Genomic DNA, 20,814 nt, shown 5'->3' with positions numbered 1-20,814 from the left:
TTGAAAACTCAGTTGGCAAAAGCTACTAGGAGTAATTGCCTGTATCGACAGACAACTGCATGTAGTGAAAGACACTGTTTGGGTGTTAGGCAAAGTTTATTATGATATCCAATTAACAAACAGAACAGGTGCTTTAAGTAGGCACAAATTCTTCTCCATACAAAATGAAAACCAAAATAGGGCAAATCTGCTTTCCTGGGAATCCAGTTCAGAGGAAAAGAGGAAGGCTGTTTATGGTTCTTGTCGTATTTTAGTAACACAAGTACTTACTTCTCTGTAAGCACCAGTATCAAAGTTCCTAATGCAACTGGTACCATAACTATAAGAACTGTATTTCCAGGCGTTTGCCAAAACAAATACATATATTCAGGTATTTCCTACAGCAATTCCAGACAAAGAAATACAGTATCTGAAAAACAAATTTTCTTTTTGAGAATAAGTTCTCACAGTCCCTATCTATCTTATCAAATAAAATAATGCAATTCTTCCCATTTTTCCAAAATGTAATTTTCACAGACCAGAACTACCCTAACCACAAAAAACTTCACTTCTCAAAAAAAGTTTCATGCGTCTAGATAACAGATCCTCACAAAGAATAATACACTACTGAATGCAGCAATGTAATTCGATATTTAACCATTATCCTTATGCTGGGTTGAATAATCTAATATAGAAAAGTATCTTCCAGAGTCTCTCAAAGACTTAGTTGGGAAATTACTACTTACAGATTTTCACAATTTTAAACTAACATTACTAATTTAAAATTTAAGAAGTTAACCTTGTGGTAAAACTTGTAAAGTTCTAATGGTCTGGATGTTTAAGGTATAATTAAAAATGCTCCTAATTAGCTTACATTTTACCTCACAATTCATCTCTTGATTCTCAGAACATATTCATACTAATAATAGAATCATTCAGGCCTTAAAGACTCAAATGTCTGTCACTAACTTAGTGGAGTGTAATTTGCAATTTCTAAGTGTTTAGAAAAAAATACAGAGTTGTTGAGAGAGTACTCATGTTCACCACCTAAAGGGATAGTGGGGCTCTCCACATGATAACAACTGATCAGCATCACTCCATGTGCAGGCAGTACTCCATTTAAGGCTACTTCTTGAGACAAAAGGTCTTTGCTCACCTGAGAAACATAATTCAGAATTAAATGCTGTGAAAAACTGTTAAGGAAATTTAAATGCACGCGCATACCACTTTGGGAGACTGGGATCTAGCATGGTGAAATCAACCAACCAGAACTGTTCTTAAAAGTGTAGATGCAGTACTGATATTTTATGAACTTTCTGTGGGGACAAAAGGAATCTTCATGAGAGGAACTTAACTGATAACTATTACTGGGCACAGATATCTAAGATAAAATACCTTGTAGCAACATGAAAATGAGAATTTGCTAAAATAGATGGGCATACCTGAGAGAACCAGTGTAATCAAAGTTTAAAATAACTCAAGACAGACAAATTCAAGCACTAAAATGCTAAACACACTAGAAACCCTGAGAATCCACTTGTTTTACTGATACATAACTCCCAGTGTAATACATTTACAGTCCTTTCAGGACTGAATATGTTTGCATGATGTGCTACAGAGTGAAGTAGCTTGTTAGGTAAAAACTACTGATCCAACAGCCATTCCTCCAAACAAGGCTGTTCTGAACACAAAAGAGCTTTTTTAAAGTAAAACAACAAAAAGTGAAATGTTACATCAGTGGTCCAGGCCTTCTCCAGTTCAAAGAAAGGCAAAGAACTTGGTATTGGTTTAGTGACATGTATGTTGCTGCCACAGAACTCATGCTCAAAGCAAAAACAACCAGGCAGGATGGGAGTACAGTTTAATTAAATTATGTTATTTTAGGACCATAGAGAATCTTGAAATATACTTATTCAGTTTCCCAGCTGTGAAGACTGCAGTCTTCCTGAAGCATCACATTAGATTACTATCACAATGTATTTCACACATTTTCACAAATTTTTTTACATAAAAAATTTTTCCTTTCCTTAGGAAAAAAGCTTTAATTTTTTTAATACAACTCTGGTTTATCTAAATGCACAACCTTACATTCAGACTTCTTTTGGCCTTAGTTTAATGAAGAGCTCTAAGGTGTTCATAATACAGCACAGGTTTCAACTATATTACTAAAACCACCTCTGTAAACATGCATACAGAAAGACTTTCTCAGGCCCACAAACTTCCTTAGTTCTAGGAAAACCAGTTTCTTTTGTTCTCAACTATTGTTTGTATGAATACGTCAACATAAATACCTCTGTGTACAGACTCATATAATCCTAGATAAGAGATGCCAGCTCCTTTTCCAACCCACTCTACTAGCTTGAGTCTCTTCCCACAGCCCCATTGTGCACCACCCACTTCAAGTCTTCTTAAACCTCCTCTTCCCATAAACTTCACCTCCTACCATCCTTTATTTCACATATTCCTCAATTATCTATCTTCCAACGCCATTCTTCTTCCTGACATTTTCTCACCCCAATATATACTTGATTCAGCCAGGGAAGAAGACTCAGTACTGCGCATCCTATACCTGCCTGGGGAATATAACAAAGCCTTCAAATTCTTCCAAAAACTGTCTGTTACCACAGACACAGCAGCTTGTGCTGAACAGGAAAGGAATCCCAAGTAATTTCATCTGCCCTCACACACTTCAACCCCTTTTTTCTATTTTTCATTACCATGTTAAAAACTTCCTACAGTTATGCAAAAGCTGAAAATGAAATTATCCACTATAAATTATACACAACTTCTAGACAGAAGTCTTAGAGATTCATCTGGCTCACTAAACTGAAAAGTAATGTTTTCACAAGAATGTAAGTGTAAACAGAGAAAAGAAGTGTTATAAACCTGCAACTTATGTTTTCGTCATAAACATGTATGTTTTCCTCCCAAACACTACTGGTGGGCCAACCCTATCATAACCATAATTTTCAACACTTTTGCTTTGGCACATAATCTATAACAGATTGGTTATTTTCTCTGCCTACCCATCATATGTATGGTTACTGATACGGACCCATTATAAATGGAATGCCAGGTTCTGAACCTTGGCTTGGTTTGGTAAATTGCATCAGATTGTGTTGCTTTCTTGTGACTGAACACTATCGAGAATGTAAACTGCAAGTGGTACTCAAACCATCTACTGCCATTTTACAATTAATTTGAAAGGTAACTTACACATTGAGTTTTTCCAAGTTCTCTTGGGCATTGTGTTTTTCTCTCTCATATGCATTTTCTACCTCTTTGAACTCTTTCTTGATCATTTCTAAATCCGAAAGAGCTTCTGAGTGGCTGGCTTTTTCCACCTGCAAAGCTCCTTCAAGGTCTCGAATTCTTAACTACCAAGTGATAAGAAAGCAATTAAAGCAAGTTAGGAAAAACTATCATGACCTTTAATGCTGTTTACATTCTGTTCTCCTTTACAGGTAACTATTCCATTAATTCTGTGTGGAAGTATAAACATAGAAAGCATTGAACACATGTAAAATTGTATGAATGCATACAGTTCAAAATGGAGACAAACAGGTACACCGACCAAAAGCACCTTTTATTTCTTTTGGTGGTAGACGGATTTTTCCTTTTTCAGTTACTACTGAAGTTTTTCACGGGAATTATAATTTTCAAGTAGACTCATGAAAGTGTGGGATTAACTTCCACTCAGCACAAAGCACACTTGAAGCTTCTTCATGTATATCAACGAGGAAGAAAACTTCACTAGCCATTCACTTTAAGGAATGTTACCCTCCCAGCGCCTTTGTATGTTGTAGAAGTAGAGAGAGGAAAATAAGAAAACTAAATCTTTGCTTTCTGCTGGTAATCGTCACTTTAAAAAATTTAAGTGCCTATAAATAGAGAAAATCATGAGAATAAGAAAATAACTGAAGAAGAGCAGCATTTATTTTTGTTGCTCAGAAAAGAAGAAAACAGGTAACAAAATTCCCTTTTTTTTTCCCCACTTAGTGTTTCAAAAGTCCAGTCTGAAAGGCTTGTTAGTTCGTATGAAATTACCAGAGCAACCATCATTTAGCTTTTTCTCTCTTGCTTTTTAAAATAAACCATTACTGGCATGCTGGGTCAAACTCCATGAGAGAGAGTTTAGCAATACAAAGACTTACTATTCAAGTCTGTACGCTACATTTTTTCATATAATCAATCTTTACTGGTAACTGCAGATACCATAAATTTGATTGAAGCTAAAATGTACTCTGAATAATTATACTTCGAACTGCAGTTTCAGGATGCATTGAACTCACTCCTAGAGAAGCTGGATGTATGCACTGCATTGCCAAATACCTCTAAACGCCCATTCAAAAGATACAGGGCAAGACACATAAACAGTAGTATAGCGTTCAACTACTGTGAAACATTTCCTTTCCCCTCACTATTTAACTGCTAGTGGGAATTCTCAAACTTACAAATGTGACATTTCATTACCTATTATAATAACTTTAATGTTCCCTGAAAAGCAGGTATTCTTCTATTCTCTCCTTACGTATTAGCTATTACAATTTTGGCACTTGTTGCAGAAAAGACTGTTCAGTTTTCACTAAAGTAAATAAGCAGTCTTAACATTTTTGGAAGACTGTATCTTTACAATGTTATCAACTGTTTTACTGTAAACATCTACAAAACATTTAACAAAAAGTTTACCTGGATGATCTCCAAATTGAATTCGGATTCCAAATGTGCTGCTCTCTCTGCTTCAATGTTTTCTTGCAGTTTCTTTATTCTCACTGTAGCTGCCTGAAAGTGTATTTTGAAGAAATTTAAGTCCAGAGAGGTGGTAAACATGACACAAAGACTACTCTATTCATTCAGTATATCACAACTCCATACAACAACCTGATATATCTGAACTACTTGTACTTTGGAACTGTGAGAACTCATACCAAGAAATACATATAAAAACAAATTCTACACATCTAGAATACTAAATTATTACTTTTTATTTATTTAAAGACATTTCTGTAGCATTATGTTGTTGATACATTTTTTTATAATCACGAAAACTGCAGCTGAAGTCGGAAAGCAGAAAGGCCAAGTTAAACATTCTACTTACTCCCTCATTATTTGCTTTTACACCAAGGTTGTCACCTGAAACAAAATAACCACACCCTGTATGTTCCAAAATACGAGGTATCAATAGAGTATCTACAATTTCAGCAACAAGGCAGATGAAGCACAGAGAAGATACAAAATTCCTCAAAAATATGTTGGCTTTGGCACCGAATTTCCAGGCAAGGTGCCCAGAACAGATTGCTTTGCAGCCCTAGACTAGTCAGTTTCCTTACAACAAAAACCTGTAAACTCTCTAACATTTCAAAGCATTAACCTAGTATTTTTTTACTGCTATGTTCCTTGACCTGTAACTCTTCTGTTATGATTTTGTCTAGCAATTATCAGGATGCTCATGATCTCATTTATCAAATACCCGAGTACTTTAATCAGTTACTATATCTCATTACACAGAACACCTGTACATGCATGCATAGTTTAAGCAAAATGGGATTCTCCAAATTAAGCTGCTACATCTTTCTTATCCATTCTTATAAGATTTAGAAAAGCACAAAAATGCAAATGACTATGCTAAGAATCTACTTGTAATTTGGATTGCCTATAAAAAGTTCAAGTAGTTTATATTTTTATCAAACTTTTAAGTGATCCAAGCTGAAAAAAATTCAAGTTACAATAAACACAAAAGAAATCACCAGATCAGTATTCGCAGACAAAGGCCTAGACATAGAATTTCATCTGGAAAAATACTTTTACCAAAAGCAGTAACTAAAGATCTGCTATAATGGAAATGCACATGCAATTTTAACTACACTGTTTTCTATCAATAAAATCTTCTCTTTTCACTTTCATAATTGGGTTGAAAACTAAAAATCATCCCAAAATGTCTCTTGGCTTCAAGTTAAATCAGGCAGATCAAGAAAAAGGAATTAATATTAAAAAGTCACTTAACATAAGAAGGTTATATAAATACAATGAAAGTTACAGATTTTGTAAAAGTAAAACAAAGTAGCAAGTATGCAAGACTGCATTTTGCTTCTGAACATTTAAAAGAAAAGAGAGAAACATTAACTTGTTAAAATAAAAGCTCTTGGCATAAATTTAAACTTTGTATAACCACACACACACACAAAAGGAAAGACTTTTGAAACTGACATCCATGGAAGGCCTGCTAAAGAAAAAAGCAGCAACTGCATAGAGCTTACAAAAGCTCCTCCACAGTAAGGGCTGTCAAAAGGCTTAAACTTTGCCTCTTCCCAGGATTCTACCTGTTTAACACACTTGATAAAAAAAAAATCACAAATCCTGCACAAACATTGTACTTCCATATTGCTAAGATTCTTTTGAAAAATAGCTTGATTTAGACTCTTCGCAGTACTACTCCTTGCAAACATCAGATCCTACTCCTCTTTGCCCTTAATGAAGAACTGGCGAACTACCTCCTGCTTCAATTTGGAAGGACTCCTTAGCATCCTCCAACAGGTCAAATCTGTCAACAGGATAGTTTTACACAACAACACTGCCAGCCTAGTAAAAGCAGTCAGTGAACAATAAATGAGTGACGTGGATTTAATTTCTTTTTTATTAATATTTTAAAAGTCTGCCTGAAAATAATAAAAGTTTGAAGAGAAGAATAAAGGAAACAGTGAGGAAGGTACCTATCACAACATTCTGAAAATATCATTTTTAAAAAACAATTGGAAAATTAATTTTTTTTTAAATAGAGTGAACAGAGATTTCACTGAGAATATTTCACTGCATACCCTCAAGAGCAAAAATGCTTTTCTGTTTTGTTCAAGTGCCTATTCTCATAGTGAACGCTGAAATGGAAAAAGAAAAAAGTGATTCTGCAAGTGAAGTTTTTAGGTATAACTTACTAATTCACTAGCTCTGTACTGCATTTGAATTAACTCTTACTTTATTTCCTAAGCACCAGTCCAAAGTAGAACTATGCCTTCATGTCAGCCCCTCTCCAGCTGAAACCAGAGATGCAAGACATTATCAAAATGGCTAACACACTCTCTCAAATGAAGCCCCCCTAGAACTGTTAGATTTCATCAGTCCCAAGAAGAACAATAACACCAGGAAGAATAAGTAACAGCTTGAGTGAAAGCATCTGCAAGAATTAAAAATTGGAGCAATCACATTCTTCCAAACAGAGCATACAGGTCTGGTTCATGGTACTTTAAAAGCAGTCTGTCTCCTCAAGCCAACATGACACGACACTAACTGCAAGGAGAAGACACATTATACAAAGGAGACAAACTCCCAGAAATATAGAAACTTCAGTCCTAAGAAAATCCTGGGACAATGAGGGAAGAGATGCAGAAGCAAGCACACCTTAAGAGGTGCCAACATATCATTCCTTTGCTGTCCTGAAATAAAAGCACTTCACTTTAGAAACAGACATACTTGTAGATGGTTCATTTGTTTTGAGTTGTCACAAGTCACTGAAGAATCAATTAGCATGCCCGTAAAAAGAGAAACACTGGCAAAACTAGTGTTTCAGCTACATACGTTTCTGATTGTCTCTGGAATGTGAGAAACAGGCTCCTAATTACAAGCAGGACAGTTAGCCTGGCCTACTGTAAACGAGGTACGAACCCTAGGCACTGACCAACCAAGAGCTAGATGTACCTGACAGGTATCCCAATGGAAAGTATTCAGAGATTCGAGATAGTGCACATAGGGTAATTAAATTTTAAATTAGAAAGCAAAATATTTATTTGGCAGGTAAGTATCATCTTACAGATCACATCGCTATATAAAGGCAGGAGAAAATTCACTTGTTCAAAACTGGGGTTTCTTCACAATGTTAGGAGTCTCAACACCTTATTCTTGCTTTTAAAGCTCATCATCTTCTACAGTTTGATTCTTTAAAGCTTTGCTATGTACCAGTAGTTTGTTCCAATTTTGATTTTTAAAACCTTTTTACACTAGTTCACTGGACCTTCAGAAAATAAAGATCTAGGGAGAGAAAGAAAATACATTTTCATTCAAGGCAAGTCACTGTCAGGGATCTGACAGGAACTGCCACCAATTTCTTGTATTGCTAGAAGCCAAAGATGAAGAGTGAATTATGTTCTCTTCAAAAGCCTCAGAGTATTACTCAGGTAAATCTTTATCTTAGCATATCAGTATAAGCAGCTGTCTTACACAGAAGAGATTTAGATCCTTAAAAGAGCTTGCAGAAAAATTACATATGTAAATTGAGGAAGTCATGTAGATGCTGTCTGTGTCTGGTGAGACAATGAATACTCTTTTTGCTGGGTTCTATGATTTGATTGCTGAAGTTTATGGTTCACCATACATCTAGCAAATTTAAACAGTCAGAAGCCAGCAAGTAAGTGGGAAATTAGTGGGAAAACAAAAACTTCATGAGAGATATCTAACCAGCCATTAGCACATAAGCTTTGCTAAGCAATACAGAGCTATTAAATATAAAGAAATTCAGATTTGCTTAGAGTGCTCTAAGGAAACGAATCTTGGATTGCTATTTATCTAAGTGCACATCAGCCATAGAAGTTGCACCTGAACTCCAAGCTGAGTCTGAAGTTTTGTTTGGGAAGAACACAGCTACAAAAAAAAGACTATATAGAAAATCTTGTCTATTTTGCTAGTAAAGGTTCAAACAAGCTCTGCTGATACTTACATGCACTTCCCCTTGCCATGAGAAGCTGCATGCTCTACCAGTGAGGATGATCCATTACGTACTTCGTAAGGAAAAGAAAGAGATGTCAGCCATGAGCCTAGCCTGTAACACCATACTAACAATTCCAAAAAGAGGAATGAGATGAGCAAAGGAGTTTTGTGTTCCCATCTGACAAACAGAAAGAAACTGTTACCAGAAGCATGTTAGCCATGCAAACCTCTTTGCATCAGACAAAAGGTGAGAAACAGTACCCTTAGTGAACTATGTGTCCAAACACATCACAACATCTACCTAGAAAGAGGTAGCTGTGCGAAACCAGGACAACAGGTCATAGAGAAAGGCTGCAGGTCACAGGCATCTAGACCACAGTCTTTCAACTGGGTGCCCAATAGGAATCCTTTCTGATTTAGCTTGGAAAGCTTCTTGTCAGGACCAAATCACAGATCTATTTGAAGGACAGATCCAAAAAGTGGGTTCTGCAGTGGTTACAAAGTGTTTCCTTATCCAATACTGAAAACAATTCAAGGAGATTCAGTCATTCCTTATTTCCACGTGCACCTAAATAGGACAGATGAAGGCAGACATCTTAAGTAAGGTATCACACACAAACTCACGGCATCTCCAAAGTTTCCTTAGATATTCAACTGAGTCAATTTCAGCCTTAATCTAAGGAACAAAGGTATCTGGGATCTGTTCCCGTTATGGCACAGACAGAATTGTGACTTAGGAGAAAATAAAAGTGACTAAGAAAACTTCAGTGCCAGCCTTAGAACTCGTGCACGACCATGCTGTATGTTTAATCTCTCAACATTCAGTCACTTTTTCCAATGTGCTGTTGCAGGTCAATACTAATATGGTTTCTAGGAGACATTTTCTGGATGCTAACAGTTTGCAGTACCATTTTTCAAACTGGCCTTTGTGGCTTCCACTTTTCTGAGTCACTCACACCTGCTCTAAGTACTGCAGTATTTGTGAATATTGGGGTACTCCATACTGAATGAATACTGAAAGAGTAATCCAGTATCCTACATTTGTGCAATGCCACAGCCATGAAAATGTAATCATTTGACATTTGAATTTACATCAAGATACCCTTTACCAGAGAAGCAACACAGAAAACAACAGGAGAAAAGATAGAAGTACATTTACAACAGTTACTAAGTTTGGATACAGTAATAGAAGTATTTTTTTTCTTCTCTGCTTCTATTTAGCCCACAATATGAACAATTTTTCTGTTTTATTTTACTAACAAGTTGTCAAGATACTTATACTTCCCCATGGCTGAGGTCCAACCCCTATGTGAAATGCTCAGCTAAATTAAAAGTTTCAAGAGTGAAGAGGACATACCTCATACCTGGACCATCATCCACTCATTCTGTGTGCTTCAATATTCAGATTAAGATCTTACTTCTTCCTACTTAAAAGCAATTCCCTATGATTCATAAGTCAAATCAGGAGGCCAGGTCTAAACATATCTTTAGAAGATGTGCTGACCACTTCCACCTAGCGTTAGAAAAGTTGATGCCTCTTGATTGTGGTAAGGTGGAGCCATCTCCTGTCCGGATAATAAACAACCTTTCAATAACTATAAAGTTACTTAACTACTTAACTACAAACAATCCTTAACCACTTAAGTAAATGTTCTTTCAGTCTGACGGAGTGTGGTCAACCTTCACTATAAATATTTCCTGTATATGAAGTCTAGAGCAACATCTGTCATTGACAGAGGGGCCATATTTGACCTGCACAATACCACATAAACAACTTCACTGGCATGGGGGCTGTAAGATAAGCCATATGCTTGGCTTTACATTTAAAAAAAAAAAAAAAAAAAAAAAGAATAAAAACAACTAGGACTGCTAAATTGACATAATTTGGTTGCCTTTGGATAAAGTCCATTCCAAACTGCAACTGAGCTCCTTCCTGCTAGTGAACTCATCTGAACTGCTTTCACTTTCTACAGTACCTTGAGAGGAAAAAGATGACCCTTTTGGTTCTCATGCTTAGTAGCTGGTAAACCCCTTAACAGTACATGAACTGACACTGTTACTTTATACATGCACATACACAAGATTAACATGTGACTTGTTACTAACTCCTGATAAGGGCTACATGAGACAGTATTCAAAGAACTTCAGTCTCATTGTGAGGCAAGAGTGAACAGCCTTCAAACTGGACTTGAATAAAATGCATAGGAGTTGATAAAGAGGAATTTCCTCTCAGAAAGAAAGTCCATTGCGTCAATAAGCTTGTCACTGGAGAAACCTGAACTTTGGAGCCACCACAGATACCATTACAAAAACCGCAGCACTTAGAGGACATACAAGACAGTCACAGTAGCTAGAATTCCTAGATGCCAGTTGTGCATTGTGCAGACACTAGAAAGCAGTGGATTAAGTAGGGATAAGCCATCAAGAGTGTGTAGTCATAAAAGACAAAAAGTAGTTTAACCAGCAGCACTGTTAATTGGCTTAGGAATGTGGCCTCTCTTGCACTGCTTGGAGCTTTCTCAAGTCTTTCTTATGAGAACTGTAACTTAGCTTATGCTACAATTTATGGTAAAATTAATAACAAGCAGGGGGGAAAAAAGCAGTTCTGTAGGTTTAGGAGTTTGGTTTTATTTTTAGCTGGGACCTAAATTTTGCGTTTGATCGACTCGAATACAGTAAGAAATGTAACACACCCACAGCCTTAAAGCACACACATGCACCTTCTGCAAATACAGAAATGGACCATTTCTCAAGTCTTTGCCGCCATCTCTCCATCACAGCAGCATCACCAAACAGTAGAAGATAACACATTTAGCAGGACGTGAAAAGGTCAATATGCTTATGGGTGGGGAAGCAGGAAGGGCAAAGTGAAAGCTAAGTGAATGGTCTTTAAATGGTAACTCAAAGTCTCAGAAATATGGCAACTTACTCCAGTCTCAGAAATAAAATGGACCAAGTTACGGGATGTTTTTCAGGCCCCATGAAAAGGCTTAAAAAATTCAAAAGACCTTGAGCTCCAGCTTACTAAGAGTTGGCAGCCTCAAATGCATAAAAAGAAAATACAAAATCACTATTAAGAGAGAGTTTAAAATTTATGAACCAACAATTCCGTTTCTTGTGGTAAAATCCACATTAGCATTTCTTTCACTGTTTGTCAAACAGTTTTCCCACGCAGCTTTTTGGCAGCTAGACACATCAGAAGAAACACTATTTTATATAAAAATTGCTTTATATTTCCCAAGAAATCATCCTTCCAGAGCAGTGAAGCTAAAGGCTAAAATAAAATACACTGGTTCCAGGAAACTGATTATCAGAAATAGTAGCATCTTGTTGAGTTCAATATATACACATCAGGAATTTGTTTGACTACTGAATTGAACGCTAAAGATACATAATAATAAGGTTCCCAATTTAAATTTTTCTGGTATAGTAAGTGTTCCACTTCAGAAGGACTCCATGTCCATGCAGTAATATACCACACTGGTATCACTGCAAACTGAAAAGCTAGCAGGTTCAGCTGTCTTTCAAGTGAAGAGTCCACAGGAACTTGCTATTATTCTTTCTCTTCATTTTTAATTCCAAAAACTAGAAATGTCCTCTTTTAGACCATGTTCAGAATAATGATTGAAGCATAAAACCATGCGAATATTAAAAAAAAAGAGGGGGCAGACTTTTTTCGCCTTGCTTTCTTTATAATATAGTCTATCAGATAATTTTTTCATAAATATAAGTGCCATTGTACAAAAAGATTCTCAATTTAACACCTCCTTTCATTACTTAAGCAATTATTTTCCCATGGATTTCTCCCTTATGTCCAGCAGAGGGTAGTACAGGAACAGCCTTGTGAACTCCAAAAAAAGTTCATCCTTAACTGCATATTGTGACAGTTTAACCTCAGCCAGCAATTAAGTACCATGCAGCTGCACACTCGCACCCTCCTCCCCGGAGAGGTGGGGAGGAGAATCAGGAAGAAATGTAAAACTCGAGGGTTGAGATAAGAAAAAATTTGTAACTGAAATAAAATAAAAACAAAAGAACAGCAGTAATGATAGCAGTAACAGTTATATTGAAAAGAAGAGAGAAGGGGAGAAAAATGAAATCCAAACAGAAGGGAGGAAAGAAAACAAGTGATGCACAACAAAACCACTCACCACCTGCTAATGAATGCCTGGCCAGCCCCCACCTCCCCCCTAGTTTATATACTGAGCATGACATCCCATGGTATAGAATACCCCTTTGACCAGTTCAGGTCAGCTGCCCTGGCTGTGTTCCCTCACAACTTCTTACACCCCTCCAGCCCTCCCACCGGCAAGGCCTGAGAAATCAAAACATCCCTGATTACACTGTTCCCACACCAAACCCAAAACACAGCACTGAACTAGCCACCAAGAAGAATAACTATCCCTGCCGAAAACAGGACACATACCTAGTGAATAATATAAAGATTATAAGATTGCCTTTAACTTAGAATTACACCACGCTTCACAGAAATCACCCTTAAGTTCGCTCCCATCAAGAATTTAAGTACTAATTTTCTAACCAAATGCCCATTAACACAAAGTACTCCATGTGGAAACTGAAATAAGATATGGCTCCTATGTCCATCCTCCCACAAAAAACAACTTTCAATCTTGAAGCTACAAATTCCATGAACAAATACAGGGCTACTCCATGAAAAAATTTAGACTATACTTTCTGGGGTGTATTGCTTTAAGGCTTCTGTATCTGAATGGAAATCCATCTCAAATACTGACATCATAGGCAAAAATACAAACTGTATTTAACCACAGCTGGAAGTACAGGACTAGTCATCAGAAATTTATCCGTACCTCTAACATGGGTAATACTTATTCCCATACGTTAAGGAGTTTTTTAAATTGACAGCTAGAACACCACAGAACTATGTGAGAGTAATACCAAATGGGCAGAAACACAAGGAGACCTTGGCATGTTAGCACACAGTGAAACCTACTGCTCAGGCTTTAGTGCCCTTCTTTAAGGCCTCTTCCAGAATGTATGGGAAGAATCTGGCAACTAAGAACATGATCCACAGAAGCTAGCATGCTAGTGAGCAGTTAAGGCAGAGAGAAGGAAATTCTACTGACATCCATGTGTTTAAATCCCACAATCTCCAGGCTTCACAGAGGCACTTCTTACTTGGGAATGCAACATGCCCTTTTATAAAGGGCATAGTCCTTTCCTTCAAACGCAATTAGAAGGGAAGATTGTGATTATCTCCCCCCTCCTTTATGCAAAAAGTCTGTCTTGAACAGTCCCCCATTTCCTTCCCTCTCAGCCTCCAAGCACAAAATTCCAGTAACTGAGCTACAGAGCAGTTTATTTGGTCCCTTTGGCTGAGGTCTTTCCACTCTGTTTCCGCATGAAGGACAGATACCTTTGCTTGACTGAGTTCCAGAAGGTAAGAGAAGAAGAGGAATGACACATTTAAAAAATCAAAAAAAGGTTGCAGTTAGGATTCAAACTCTGTTAATATGAAAGTGTTTCTCAGTATACAACAGGTGGGGAGGGGACATGGATGAGAGAGCAACTTAAAACAGATTTTATTAACCTGAATTTTGAACTTGCAGCCTTTCATGACCACAGAAAAGGGAGAACAAATTTTGCACTACAAACAGCAATGCAGAGTACTGGTACCTTGTAAGATGCAGATGATGCTGTTGTCACAGACTCTTCTGGAGTTTGAGTCCACTATCCAATATGAAATCTAGAGTAACCCATATTGAAAACTTAAAAGGATCTAATGCTTTCGCTTCTTAAAGAATAAAGGTATTTTCAGAGTTCCCCATTAGTTCACGTCTCTGATTTAAAGTATCGAAAGGGTAAGTTATTACTGTAGGCCCTTTCAGACACTTACACACATGCAATTTACCTTTAGGATAGTAGAATGAGATGGAAACGGACCAAAGCGTATGCACTACAGTCTAACTTGGACTTTTTTTTTTTTTTAATTCATAGGGACTTGTGCTAATTTGTATGAAGTTTTGAATACAAGAGGTTTTGTCACAATTTAATAAAAATTACAGTATCTTAGCTAACTGTGGTTAACAGATAGCATTCCCTGATAAAACCATCTCCAGGACATAGCATTTTCAAGGGATTGTGAGTACACCAAATCAAAATACTTAGAAAGATAAAACAATTCGCTGCCTTGCTCCTCCTGCTTTCAGCTCATGATTCCTATGTTAATATATTAAAAGCCATGAAGTCACAAAAAAGCCCTTGTTCATGTCCTTGGAAGCAAAAATCTTTTTTTTTAACAGGAGTATTGGAACTTCACAGTAAAACAGCATTTTCCAGCTAAAGGTAGTTCTGCCTAGGCCAATATGTGCAGCTCAAAATACATCACAATAGATTTCCTGTAGATCTCTCTGAAGGCACAAAAGTCTACCTTGTTGGTCAATAAGTCAGTGGTTTTAGCTGATGAGCTTTGATCTTCCCTGTAGGAATTTTCTTTTGTACTTCACCTTTAATGGAGGGCTCTACCCACATAGCAAACAATGCTTTAAATACTTTTTTTGCCTTTAAGGGATAACAGAACTAACACAGCTGAAAACTGTATCTCACTTATTTCTTTAAGGGCTCCCAACATCCTGCAAGTGCCATTTCTTTAAAATTTGTTGCAGAAAATACTTAAAGATGCCTCTGGTAAAAAACTTAAATCAGGATAAAGAATCATCTGGTCCCTATGCCTTTCTGCACTGACAAATGTTCTACCAAGGAAGTCTTAGTCCAGACTGTACATACAGATAACATAGTTCCTACAGAGCCTACCAGTGGACAAACAAAGACAGAAATAGCAGTTTAGTGAAAGGAATACATTTACAAGTTATTAGTCTTAATTCCAGACTTCTCTCAGCAACAGGCGTCACTCAACAGACAGGCAAACTAAAACTATCTGCAGCGTTTAAGTCTAGCTAGAAAGAGGTTGCCGTTAACACCAGTGTGATCTTCCAGTATGCTATTCTCTCTACGTAGCACACCATCTGGTGACTCTCTCAGATCCAGTAGATTCTCCATCACAAGTTCACTAGTTCTCAAAATCTGTTCTTAATGCAAACAGATAGCAAGATAGACAAATGAAGAGGTTAGGGAAAAGATGCAATTTCCTAAAGTTAGCCTTGTTTGCACGCTTACATAAACCTTTTCCTATCTGCTACTCAAACACCAGTCTCAAGTCAGGTATACAGTGTAAGTGGCACTTGCCTGTTCAGGCTTTTCCACAAAACATAAGTTCAACATTTTGTTAATCGAGTACTTAGAATTCATAGCATAACTGGGTGATTCCACCCCTCAAAAATTAAATTGCTTAGTGTCAGTGCTTGTTGAGACTAACAGCAACAGTCAAAAAGCCTTACTTTAAGCTCTTTTTTAAGTCGCTCCTCTCGTTCAACACTGTATTCAAGCTCATTGGCCTGGCATCTCAGCAACTCAGTACAGACATTGTGTTCCACCTCCACCTCTTTCATTTTCTCACGTAAATTTTGCAGTGTATTATTCTGCTCCTAGAAAAAACAAAGCATAGAGATACTTTTACTAAGATAAAGTATTACAGTAAAGAGTTCAAAAAATAAATACTTTGTGAATGGAAACTGCATTAGATTGGGTTATTAAAATCTAACACATCAGCATGTCAAGAGAACCATTTACCCAACAGCAGACATGCTCTTCATTCACCAGCAGGTAAAATGTGTTCATTCAAAAATCACTATAAGCATGACCTGTGATACTAAAATCAGAGCCAACTAATCACAGGAAAACTTACTCTCTAAAGAGTACAAGACTGCTCTTCCAATCTCTTCTCTCCTTCAGCAGAATAGCAATGATGGAAGAGGAAAACAGTTAAGTATGATTTAATGATACACAGGGACAGAAGTTCTATTTTGTTCTGGTCTTAATTGTCAGAACTTGAAATCAGATCAGAAATTTTTAGAAGTAGTCACTCCCATAGATTAAATAATCTTCATTTCTGCTACTCTGAAAAAGACTTTCTTCTGTCTATAAGCTGAATTACTTCAAAAAACCATCTACATGAACTAGGAAGTTCTCAGTAGAATAACCAAGTTGTTTCCCACTATTTCTGCATTCAGAAGCTGAACCAAGCTACAGGCTAGGATAATTACTAACACTACGGGACTCAGCAGCGTTGTGGAGTCACTGCTACAAAATCCACATTCACAACACACCAGACTCAGAGGAAAGTAGCCAAATAATGACCCCCCAGTAGCCTAGTGCATGCTTAAGCTGGAGATCCGAGAAGTCTCAAAAGGAATAGCTTTGGTCTAGTGGACAGGAATAAGCTTTTCCATAACTAGCATCAGAAACAAGACACAAATCCAGTGATTTAGTTGGGGTACCTTTGGAGACCCAATTTGTTAAAATTACTTTCTGTGCAAAACACGCAAGTTCTCTTGTTCATTTACTTCTACTCAATACCATGGCAAAAGAAGAAATTTTGTGAAAATAAACCAGTTGGTCTGGAAATTCTTCTATTCCTCTTACATCACATAATCTTGATCCTAGAAATTACTAATCATAAGGCATCTGCAGAACAGGGGAGGAGAAGGAGAAAACTAATTATTCATACAGAATGATTGCTTGGAAGATTGAAGTCTGACAGAACCCTGTTAATACATGAAGATTAAAGAAGTACGCATCTTTTTCAAAGTTTGGAGGAACTTCCACGACTTGTTTTCCAGACTGAAGACAGAACATTTTGGCGACTCAAACATGACAACAAGGGAACCATGACAGGGAATCGTGCCTTTTTACAGTGCTAAGTGTTACCGATTACTAACAAAAAAATTATTTATTTTCTCTCTTCTTTCATGTGCAGGCACTATTTTTTGGCATCCTCTGAAAAGACAAGAAGTATGCATGTGAAACTCATGCACAGAAAAAAAATGGGAGCCTCAGTAAATTAAAGTATTGCAAAACCAGAATACCTGGATATGGACTAAATTTAAGCTAATCCTCTAACTTTGCCTGTAACATCAAGCCAATGTGGAGGCTTTTTACAATCAGCAAGCTAAAAAAAAAGAATGTTTAACCATTTTTATAGAAATATGAAACTACTCTGACTCTCTCCACACTATAAAGATACAGAGTTTTTATCTTTTCACCTGTATCCTCCAGATATTAACAGAAGTGAGCTGGGAAAAGCACACATTAAATAAGTAATGCATAGCTTGCTGGAAAATACTTAAAAGCATTTTATAATGGAAATGTAGTTAATCAGGCTAAAATTGACATGAATGCATCAAACTTGTTATGCAAGTCAACATAGCTGTGGAATTTCAGAATCTTAAAGTGTCTGAACTTTTCAGACACGTAAAAAAAATTATATATATGTACATGTATACCTGCATGTCATATACACAATTACTACATATATATGATTATGAAAAACATGTCTGATTTTTAAAAAAAACACTTATGTAAGCAAGATGATTTCTCAAGTGATCTAAGGAAAAATTGAGTGCTTCTGTGAATATTATATTCTGACTAACCACAAGGTGATGCTATTGCACCTACTATGGAACTCCAACGTCTTTTATTATGAAGCTGATGGTATGTATGCTAAGCACACCCCACAGAAAGCACTCTACAAACCTGTTAGAAAGCCGAGATTACTTTTCCTCCATATCTTACAGACCCGTTTCAATAGGTTAAGCTGACTTCATTTCCATGCATACCTCAGCATTTTCATACCCAGGTTCAGAATTACAGTTCCTGAAGTGCAACTGTTTCAAGCAGGATTTGCACACATGCTTAAAATCTTGTTTCTATGTACTTATTAAGACCAAAATTCAATTCACCTTATCTAGCTTTTATTTTGTAACTCAGAATACCTATAAAACTATTTAAAACAGGCCTGTAAATACACAACACAAGACTGGAACATATCTAAAGCCATAATTTATAAACCCAGATCTTTCTCATATTTATCTGCCAAGCTTAAATCAATTAAACTTTCAAGCAACAACTAAGGCAGGCAAGTCCATATTTAACATTTTTTATGGGAGGTTTTTATTTGCTGGAAAAGTCCATATTTAACATGTATGTCCTATTTTTCATTTGCTAGAATTTTATAACTATCCCTAAAACCTGTAACTATGGCTATGGGCAGGGGAACACCTACAAAAGCAAACTGGGAAAATATAAAGTTTTTACTATTGAAACCAGATGAGGAGTGCACACCTAGCAGTGAATCACGTTTACCTTAGAAGTGATCAGTTTTCTAACTTTACTACATTTACCAACCAAACACCTGCCTCTGCAGATGACCTTTACTTCTGGATATACATCCATTGCCAGATGTCCCATAGTGTTCCATAATGTCCCAAGCAATCCACTGCTCCTTTGGTTCCGAGGCCAACATCACTTCAGAGAGTGTATCTCTCCAACATTGCTCTTTTTATACAGTATTAAACTCACTGAACGTAGCTTCTACCAAACACTGTACAGAACCTAAGACAGCTCCATTCCAAAGCCTCCTCGACGTAACTTAGCCTACTATTAGCCAGAACTCAGAGCCAAAGCTCCACCCTTAGCCTGCTTTACCTGGTAACTCAAAAAAAGAAAACTGTACCTAAAAATAGGATTCCTCATAGCCTATACCTAACCCTACTTTTTCAAGCACCAACTTTGAATGGAAACTGAATCATGTTTCTGTTGGTTTGAGAAGGACCTTTAGGGTGTCACCTGTCAATCAACTCACTTATCTCCAAAGCCTTCTCCTTCCTCGGCTTTCTCTTCTCTTTTTTTTTTTTTTTAAAAAATATTCCTTTATGGTTCTCTTAACTGTTCTTTAAAGCACTGCTCTACATATCCACAAAATTACTCTCTGTCCTTCATTCAGAGAAAATCCAGTTCAGTGTGATCTTTCTCCACCATCACGGCTTCTGATCATTAAACCAGCAACAGAGTACAACTCCTTTTGCAGCCCATGCACAGAAACACCACATATCCATATGGTACCTGATTTCTACTTCAGGTCTTGTTATTCTACCTCTCTTTCCAGATCCTGCCTTCAAACAAACAGCTGAAGGGTCAGCACACATACTTTGAGAAGACACCTAATTAAGGGATTCTCTCTGCCTTAGTTTTTTAAGACCTACAGGTGGCATATAGAATCTGACCAACAGCACCAAATGTAGAGCAACAGGCAGGTTTGCTGTCAGAACTTTGCTATCAAGCTGCCAGGTAAGGATTGTTTTGTGTCGTTTGGGAAGACCGTTTGGTGGAGTCCCAGACTAGGAGCTGACAGCATGGGAACAAAGCAGGGCTAATTTTCTACTGCTTGACTAGTGCCCAGACCAACTGAGGTAAGTCTGCCACATCTTAAAAGTAGCTAGAAAAGAAAAAAATATGAATGTAGGAAAAGAAAAAGTTTCACTAAATAAAGTGATTCTCTTAGTACCAATCTGTTCTCTGCATGTCATGCATATGCATAAATGGCTACCAGGCTTAACAGAGCCTCTATATTACACTTCTTGAAAAATATAAAGGATAACTATAGCTGAGTAAATGCTCAGTTTTCCTCATATGGTATCATACATTGCTAAGATTTAAGATAATTAAATTGTCAATTAAAAAGATGAAAGTTGATATAATTGTTTGCGTCCCTGGAGAGCAGGTAAAAGTTGGGTACTTTTTGTACTGAAAAAACTCAGCACTACCACACAACACTACTACAAGATTTCTTTGAAATATAATTCAGTTTTTAATAGTTTGACTGTATTTAAAAAGTGTAAAAAAAGTCTGCATTTCTATTATGTTTTACGCATTTAACACCTAAGGGATTTGTGCATACCAGTGCAACTCAACTTTGATAATTAATTTTTTCATGAAATACACTGAAATTCATTATCTGAAGAATAAAACAGTCTAAAACAGATTATAAGACCATCTCTTAGTATTAGATGATTTTTTTTCTAACCAAATGGCAGAATTTCCAATAACAGGCATTTTTCATACGTGGCATGGAACAAATAATGTACAATACACAGCCAGAAATCCCATCATAACTATATGGGTTTCACAGGACGTAGTCTCCATATTATAGAAATTATTTTCATGTTAACAGGCTATTAGATGTCAGACTGAGGTGGTAAGAGGGAA

At 36.8% G+C, this 20,814-nt stretch overlaps 1 protein-coding gene across 2 annotated transcripts in view; it reads right to left on the bottom strand.

The window, feature by feature from the left end:
• CCDC171 (coiled-coil domain containing 171) overlaps positions 1–20,814 on the bottom strand; it is a 153,873-nt gene that overhangs the window by 116,267 nt on the left and 16,792 nt on the right. For both annotated transcript variants that reach the window (XM_080371857.1, XM_080371858.1), the window contains exons 6-8: positions 16,050–16,196; positions 4,669–4,761; positions 3,196–3,356 (exon numbers count right to left, since the gene is read on the bottom strand). In XM_080371857.1, the coding sequence (XP_080227983.1) occupies positions 3,196–3,356; positions 4,669–4,761; positions 16,050–16,196 (401 nt within the window). The remainder of the gene's footprint in view (positions 1–3,195; positions 3,357–4,668; positions 4,762–16,049; positions 16,197–20,814) is intronic.

The sequence above is a fragment of the Falco punctatus genome (assembly GCF_963210335.1).
Source record: "Falco punctatus genome assembly, chromosome: Z".
NCBI lineage: Eukaryota > Metazoa > Chordata > Aves > Falconiformes > Falconidae > Falco > Falco punctatus.
Note: the sequence above shows the minus strand (reverse complement) of the source record. Positions and strands in the feature narration are given on the sequence as shown.